The following is a 9,138-nucleotide window of genomic DNA, read 5'->3' on the forward strand; positions in this document are numbered from 1 at the left end:
CTCATGAGTCCAGGGGAATTTTAGACTCTCCTTCTTTAGTCTCAAAGCACCACACAGCAGATGTTGTTACCCCATAGAAACACACCACTAGGGCTACATCATAGGGGAGAATGAGTTATGTTCCCTGCTCCAAACAAGACTGGGAAGCTCTGCTAAGTATGTATGTGGGAGACACTGAGGATTCAATGCTGCCATTACTGTTTCTGTAAATCTGCCAAAACATGGAGGCCGTGAAGAATGGGAAGGATAACAGTGTCCAATTTGCAGCTATGTGACAGTAAAGCAGGGTGTTACAACATGGTATCTTTATTAGGTCACATGCACTAGGCCACCATGACCTCTCAGAATGATTTATTTAAAGCAATATATTATATGCCAGTGAGAGTTGAGAGTGTTTGCAGGGTGGAATCCTTCTTTCAGGAAGCTTTCCAAGGCCAGAAAAATTATATTTGGAACCCATGAGAAAGCATGATGCTTGCACCCTGAAATTTAATCAGGCTACACAATAGTGTGGATGGAGGATGGTTGGACTACTTTTTAAAAGCAGCATCAGCATTGGGAGTATGAAGTTGGGCTGGAGAATCACATACTTTCAGTGTCAGGTTGCAGCAGCAAGCCTGCAGTAAGCAGTACAATAAAGCTTGATATGGGAAAGAATGGGATTCTGCTCTAGCTGATCCCACTGTGTATGTATGTGTCGGCCTACAGCATGCAAGGTAAACAGGAGCTGCCACCAGAAACCTTGCTAACCACGGTGAGCAGCAAAACAGTGAGAAAAGGGGAAAAGTAGATTAAACTGCCTCAGCAGTCCTCCTTCGCATTTTATTAAAAGCATAGATCTATAAATGTGACCACCAGAATGAAAACCATAAGAAAGAAAGAAAAATCATTCCTGGATGCATTTTGGAAGAAGCTTTCAAATGGTCTCTAAAAGGTTCAAAGGATTTTTTGTTTACTCATGCAAGGCTTACTCTGACTTGTTTCATTTCACATGTGCATATTATTAGATTTGAATAAAAGGTCTTCTGAAACATGTTGAACTGCTCTTCTTTTTTTTTTTTTTTTTTGATGCTGTAGAAATCTATCCACATTATTTCCATGTTATTTGTGGCTTTGGTACCATTTTTCTGTTACAAAAAGCCTACACCTCTTCTTTGTTCAGTGAGGTATTTCTGTATACCAGTGGCATCACTATGGGGGTGCGAGGGATGCGGAGTGCACCAGGTGACACCCTAAGGGATATGTTACACTACTGCTCCTCAAACACATACCTTTTGGCGGAAATGGGTTGTGACATTCAGCTGCTTCCCTTTAAAATGCTTTAAGAGATGGTGGGAGTGGGGCTAAGCCCAGTGAGTGGAGAAGGAAGATGCCCCTGATTTTTTTTTAAATAAAATTTCAATGTTTAATTTTTTTTAATGTTTTAATTTTTTGAATTTTGAAAATTCTTTTTCAGTTTTTTTAAAATCACCTTTTAACCAAATCTTCACTATGTGTATGTAAATATATTTAGCTTGCACATATGATATTGTAATTTGAAGGTATAATTTTAATTTTGCTCCTCTATGCAGTTTGTTATTAGCATGACATTCAGTGGTATATGGGAATTAAAATTTATGAGTAACATTCTTAAGGATTCTGTATGGTATGAAATGGGAGGAGGTCAATGGAGGAGGGACAGCATGAGTTACCGCACCAGGTGGCACCAACCCATGGGATGCCACTGCTGTATACAATTTTAAATAAATCATTCAGAGAAATCATATTGACCCTGTGGATGTGCTCTGCTAAAGACACCTTGTTGCAACTCCCTTTTTTACTGGACAAACTTAACACTGTTGTCCTTTTTTCCTCTTCCTCCTCTGCAAGTTCTGTCAGGTTTAGAAAAACATCAATAAGACAGTAGTTTGAACCTGCAAAGCTACACTTTGTAAAGCTTCCTCTTTCTTTCTTTGCTGTGCAAACAGAGGATTACCATCAGACCAAGCATGCTTGACTAGACAGGGAACCCCCTCCCTGTACCATCACTACTTTCAGACCTCATTTCAATACCTAGGCAGATTTCTTCATAGACTTTGCAGCAATCCTTACAAAAAGAGCTTGCAGCCATTAGAGTGCATGATCGGGAGAAGGGGCAGAGCTCATATACCCTTTCCACCTGGTGATGGTGGGGTGCTCCTACCTTCCCATGTACTCATTTGGTAATAGCAGTGTGTATGGCATGTGTGCTCCATAAATATTCAAAATCTACTCCCATTCAGTGGCATCACTAGGGTAGTGCAAGAAGTGCGGACTGTATGGGTGGCACCCCAGATGGGGGTGTCAATCAGTGAGGCAGTATACCTGGAGGGACTGGCACAACTACTGGGCTGAGTGATAAAGGGTGTTTTCCCACATACCTAGGGTTGCCATAAGTCAGGACCTCCAAACCGGGACAAATGTAGGACAAGAATAGGACAACATTTTCAAATGTAGGACAACATTTCTAAAAATGGAGGACACGCAAAAAATGGTGATTTTAAAAAAAATGTTAATCTAAATGCATGTTTCTTAGGCATGATCAAAATGGAGGACATTTTGACATTATTCCTGGACAGATGTCAGGAATGTAATTCCCTTTCTGGCCACACACACACATCAATTCTAAAACACACACACACATAGCACATTTACACTATCATTTTCTCTTTCTTGCTTGCTTCTGTTAGATTTTTAACACTTTTGCCTAATGAAGATGTCAGTGGAGCTTTGAAAGCTTGCATGATATATTTTGTGCATTTTGGTTGGTACTATACAGGTATCACTGCATAGTAGATTTTGGCTGTTACTGCACTTGTGTGTCCAATTTGTTAGCATAGAATATTTTAATATGTGTGAACATTCTTGACAAGTGTAATCCTGAAAGGTAGACCATTATGTGAAGAATCATAATGACAATACTAGAAGTTCCAAAAGGTTGGAATTAACAAATAGAGTATGGGCAAGTCCTACTCTCCACCCTCTCAGCCTCAAGGAGAGATGATAGGTCAGGCAGCAAACCTCTTCAGAATACAATCTTGCTAAGAAACCCCAGGATAGGTTTGCCTTATTGTGGTCTTGAAGTGCTTTTCAGTTCTAAGTCTCTGGTGCCACAGCCATTCTGCAAACTACAATTCCCACATCCAGACAGGGCTGCCATAGGTCAGAAAAGAGTTGAAGGCACACAATAGCTACAACAAAAACAACAGAAGAGGAGGAAAGAAAAGAAGAAGGAGGGAAGAAGAGGGGGCTGGCTTGGTGGCTAGAGAATTGGAGGAGCCAGAATGGCCCTGCAAACCCAGTGGGAGACCTTGGGCAAGTCACACTCTCTCAGCCTCTTAGGAGAACGTAAAGGCAATCCTCTCCTCCTTTGAAGAAACTATGCCAAGGGAACTCTACACAATTACAACAGAAGAGGAGGAAATAATAAGAATAACTTTATTATGGCCATTTGGCCAGCACAATGACAAAATTCAAATTTAAAACACATGATAAATTCATGTAGAGGCAGATTAGAAAGTATAAACAAATGACAGTCTGCAGGATCAGGCAAAGACACAACAACCCCTGGGTCCTCCAGGGAAAAGAGGAGGAAAGAAAAGAAGAAGGGGGAAGAAAAGGAGGAGGAGGAAGAAGAGGAGGCTGCCTTAGATGGAGGAGAGAGACGCCTGGGGCATTTTCTCCCTCCTCCTTCCCCCTTCCTCCTCTCTCCCAGAAACCATAGCCACCTGCAGAGCAGAGAGGAGCCCCAAAGGAAAGGAAAAAAAAAACAACAGACTTTAAAGGGAGTCCCTAGTGCCTGCCTTTTGCCTTGGTGCTCAGCAGCCCTTGGGGACAAAGGAGGCTGCCAGACCAGGAAGCCCCTGCCATGCTCCTTCTCCTTCTCCCTGGAGGCAGACATCTTGGCTGAAGAGGAGGAGGAGGAGGAGGCGTGACTAAGGGGGTCACATGCGGAGAAGGAGCCAATCCTGCCTTCTTCCAGGCAAGCAGAGCTTGTCAGTCAAAAGTCTTGACTGGAGATTGACAAAATCTGGCCTGGAGTCAGCAGGAACCCGGGAATGAATGGGCAAAACGGGCGGGAAACGGTTTAAACACTCCAATCCGTGAATTTCACGGGGGCAGCCGGGTTATGGCAAGCCTACACATACCCAGCATCTGCACAGGACTTTAAATGGGCCCTAAGTAGTTGCAGCTGCTGAGGAGCTAAAACACACTGCAGAAATAATCCAGTTTGAGAGCACTTTAACTGCCCTGGCTCAGTGCGAGGGAATCCTGGGAACTGTAGTTTATTGTGGCACCAGAACTCTCTCTGAGAGAGAAGGCTAAATATCTCACAAAACTAGTTCCCAGGATTCCCTAGCACTGAGCCAAGGCAGTTAAAGTGACATCAAACTGGATTATTTCTGCAGTGTGTTTTGGATCTAAGTCACTAATGGTATAAATAAAAAATGCAATCAATTTGTTCCCTACTTGCTAAAGGCCTCGGCTGAGCAGTGGCCATCATATTGACTTTAGAGAAAACTTCAATTGAATAAAAGGTAGTAATCCTCTTTCCCATATATTAAAAGGGTGGAAGAGAAAACCCAATGAACAATAAACCTATTAGAGTGCAAGATGCTATGGTAGACATCTTCTGGTAAAACAGAAGTCGGAGTGATATGGGAGTTTATTGCACAGGCCCCTGGAACAGGCCTTGAGCGTTACAAAAAGGTCCAGGATGGGGCCGGAACGAGTGGGGGATGCATTAAACGCACACAAAAGTCCCCATTCTGTCCCGTTCCCTTTCGTCCCCCATCCATCCCACAGGAGGCGATTTTTGAGAATGGTTCAGCAATCATTCTCAAAAATTGCCTCCTGTGGGACAGATGGGGAACGGAACAGAAAGGGGACTTTTGTGTGTGGTAAAATGCATCCCCTACTCGTTCCTGGCCCTTCATTCTGTCCCCAATCCATCCTGGTGCGATAAACTTCATGGTGCTTGCTAGCTGGCTGGCTTTCACACTGCTGGGTCTAGATTTGACTGCTGCTGTCTTTTCTACCATTCAAACAGTCTATTTTGCCTTATGTGATCCTAGATCTGCATTTAATTCTCAATTAAGCACGTGGTTTTGACAAACAAAAACAAACACAGGGAATTGCAACCAATTAATGTTTCTTGAACTGTATGCAGGGTCACATTTACTTCTCATGAAAATCAGTGTTAGCATTCAAGGTGGAATTTCCGATTACACCAAAATAGCAAAGGGCACATACCAAGGATACATCCTGGCACTGCTGCTTTTCAACCTGCACATAAATAATGTAGTTTTTCTCTGAATCTGTTTCCCACTCAAAACTGCCCCCCCCCCCCCAAATTAACGTATCAGTAACATAATACATATCAGTGTCAGTTTGGTTTAGTGGCTTAATCCAGCCGACATTGTTTAGGACCCATCCTTTTACCTTTTAATAATGATTCTGTGTAACTCTAGTTATAAAACTCTGCACTATGATAAAACTAGTTTTAATTGATATTATTATCGTTGAGATAATGTACTGTATTGGATATTATTACTGTATTTTGTATGCTTTTATAGGGCTGTAACCCCACCTCGATTAGTGTTAGATTCTCTGCTCAGCCATGAAACCAAGTGGGCAAGTGACATGCTCTCAGTGTCAGAAGAAGGCAACGGCAAACCTCCTTTGAACAAATCTTGCCAAGAAAACCCCATGACAAGTTTGCCTTACGGTTGCCGTAAGTCAGAAATGACTTGAAGGCACACAACTCTAGTTTGATAAACTGTCCCTATTTTCATGGGTTAGAGCTCTCCTGTTAAAACTCTATGAACTGGTAGCATCATTTTACAGGATTCCATCTCTCCCTAGTCTTTAAAGATCAATTTTCTGTGAGTAAAGCAGCTGTCTCTTTAGTTTCATCATCATATCATTATACTAGACAGTCTTTGCTTCACTATACATTTATTTACTGCTTATCTATGCTTGTAAATAAAGCCTATCTCCCACCTGTCTTTTTAAATTGTGACTAACTTCGTCCCATTACCAGCTTTTATATTCCCTTTACATTTCACAACCCTTCTCACTCCATGCATCTCATGAAATTGACTTGAATCCACAAGTTTATGCTAAATATATATATCTCAAAGGTGCTGCAAGATCCTCCCAACCTTTCATTTATATTAATCTTATTTTTAAAATAATTTTATTTTTATTCTCTTTCTCTCCTGGCTTTTCCTCAACATGGGAACCAAGGCACTTACAACAAGGCTAAAGCAGAAGAGAAATAAAAGAAACCTGATAAGACTGCCACATTGCATTGTTATTGTGAAGGTGACACAATTAACCAAGGTACGATATTAAAACTTCATTCATTTTAAAAAGTATGAATTCATTTATTTATAAAAGCATGAAGACATCACATAACATACAGCCTGCTGTTTTAGACACAGCAATGGTCGATAGTTGTTCCACAGCTGTTTTCAAACAGATATTTATATATATATAAAAAACAAGTGCACAAATGAAGGATTGATTATTGCAGGATAAACTAACCCACCATAGTTGAAGAGTCTTCAAATAGTGTATAAATGGAGAGGGCAGTGGGAGGATATACACATGAAAAAACAACAACAACAAAAACACAGCCTCTTAGCTTTGTAGCACTGAATGTATTTTGAAACTGTGGAAGGATATTGTCTTGAACAACTCAAAACTTATAGTGGATAACTAATTGTTTTTCTGCTATATATTAAAATATTTATTAAAAAACCAATAGGAAATGGGAAAATACAGGCATTTATTGCCTATTTACTGCAACTAACGACAACATGTATTTACCAAGAGAAGGAGATTTTATCTGAATCTGTGGACATCAGGGCCGTCGTCTTTCTCTCCCTACACATATTCAATAAACAGAGGAAAGAAAATCGGGCTTTTATGAATATTACATAGAGCGCAGAAGGCTATATGATAGACACGAGCAATTAAAGATATTTAGACATCAATTTTATAAGCTAGCACTATTTTGAAAGAAATAAGACTACTCATTTAGGTACAAAATCCTTTTATATGTTGTCCTTGAAAGAATAATGCCTAATATGTGTAACTCCCCACTCCCCTGAGTCTTGAAAATTGTTATAGCTGCCATAAAGTTACACTTCTGTCAAGTGTATCATGGACCAGGAGACGAGTTCACAACAAAGGAAGCAGGAAATGGAATGTGAACATTCAAAGCAGTAACAATACTTAGATCAGAAAGGTAGTTTGACCAAGTTCCTAAAATACTTACTTTGGTGAAAGGGCACTCCCAAAAGAGTAACACTAAATATGAGAAATAGACCAATAGGACACAGCAGTCCTTGGTTTCAGCAGGCACCCATTTGCCCTCCATTGCATCTACAGCATGGAGCAGCAGTATGCACTGTATAATCTCACAGGTTGCTAACATACAGCCTAGAGTCCACAAACTGAGTATCCTTTGCAGCTTCACTTAAGTACCAAAGAAATTACATGCCTGTGCCATTTTTCATGCCAGAAAGTAGGATGCCACTTCCCGCTTCTGTGTATTTTGCCAAGACAGTTATCTACCATTCTTACCTGTCACAGAAGAAATCTATTTTGTACATGTGTGTTCTTGCTTTATATGTAAAATGAAAACATACGTAAGTCTAGTTTTAACCTGGTTACTAAATATGGAGAATATGTGATTAGTAACTTGCCAATTCCCTCTACATTTTTTTCTCTCTAATAAGAATGATGGCTACATTAGAGAAACTACAGCTACGTTTCACATTCAAACCATGTTATCCTCTAGTAAGAGTGATGGCTACGTTAGAGCAATTATGATATTTCATATTTTTTCAGATTAGCACAATTCTGTTCCCTAATTCATATGACATGTTTACAGTAAGCTGGAAATAAAACAGGCACAAAAGAGTGGTGGAGGAGGGAGCACTTGAACCTGCAGCACTTTCACAGTTTGAGACATCTGATAATCTAGCACCCTATAATCTGTTGAAACAGAAACACCAGAACTAATTACAGAAAACAAGCTACAGACCACCCGGCACTTAAAGTGTGGTCTTAACCCATAATTTTAATCAAACTTTTATTTTTATTTTTTAAGTACTATTTACAATTGAATTCACCTTGGAGAGATAATATAATTATTTCATAAAATATGTCTCCCTTGTGTGTCTCGTTTTTTGGAGTACTAACAGTTCAGTTATTTACAATAGATGACCACACTTTTTTTAGTGTGAAAAAGAAAACCTTGTAAAATTAACAGGGCACAATATCCAAATAAGATTCCAGGCTAGATGACAGAGCTGACATCAATGCTTGACAGCGTTAGGCTAAACAAGACGATTACTTTCAAATATAACAACTAGCTAAAATGAAGGAAGACTAGGATATCAAATTCACATTGTCTATACTAACAGGTAGAAGACTGACTTGACATTTAATTGATAGCTATATCTAAACAAACAAACAAATCCAAAATGTACTTGTAGTAAATATTTGAGTAATAAAAAGGTGAATTAATTTATATTCCAAAGGCTGAATATAGTCTCAAAACTGAACATTCAAAATATATACATTGTAGAAAACACATCAGAGGTACTTTTAAGTCTAAAATTAGTCCAATTTGTGAGATCCACTGGCCTTCTTTGAAAGTCAGGAAGCCTGGAAGTTTAAGTATTATGGAGACAGAGGTGCTTTCAAGTGTTAATTCCTGGCACATAACATATGTGATTGGGACTGATTTGTCAGCTTAGCTCAGTAATACAGAAGATCCATCCGAGCAAAACCCATCCAGCTAATCAATACTTGATGAAGAAGATATTTAGACTCATGGGAATAAGGTTAAGTGCTACTTTTTTGCTTTGTAGATATTATTAATGTAGCACTTATTTCTTGATGCAGTAAATTATGATTCTTGACATCTTTCTTTCAAACAGGCATTTTCAACACGAAGTACTTCTACTTCCTGCAAAGATAAAATGGAAATTTTGTGTTTATTAGAAAAGCTATTTTCAGTCTCATCCCATTAGACAGTCCCTACCAGCCAGGAAGGCAGGGAATTACAAAACCATCTCTGATCCCATAGTGGTGATCCTTGAT

General features: G+C 39.6%; 1 protein-coding gene across 1 annotated transcript in view; it reads right to left on the reverse strand.

Annotated features, from left to right (window-relative positions):
* Positions 1–6,382: 6,382 nt before the first annotated feature.
* KIF15 (kinesin family member 15) overlaps positions 6,383–9,138 on the reverse strand; it is a 43,162-nt gene continuing 40,406 nt past the window's right edge. The window contains 1 exon segment of the mRNA XM_042473385.1: positions 6,383–9,004. Within this exon segment, the coding sequence (XP_042329319.1) occupies positions 8,945–9,004 (60 nt within the window). The 3' untranslated portion in view covers positions 6,383–8,944.

This window comes from Sceloporus undulatus, chromosome 6, assembly GCF_019175285.1.
Source record: "Sceloporus undulatus isolate JIND9_A2432 ecotype Alabama chromosome 6, SceUnd_v1.1, whole genome shotgun sequence".
Classification (NCBI taxonomy): domain Eukaryota; kingdom Metazoa; phylum Chordata; class Lepidosauria; order Squamata; family Phrynosomatidae; genus Sceloporus; species Sceloporus undulatus.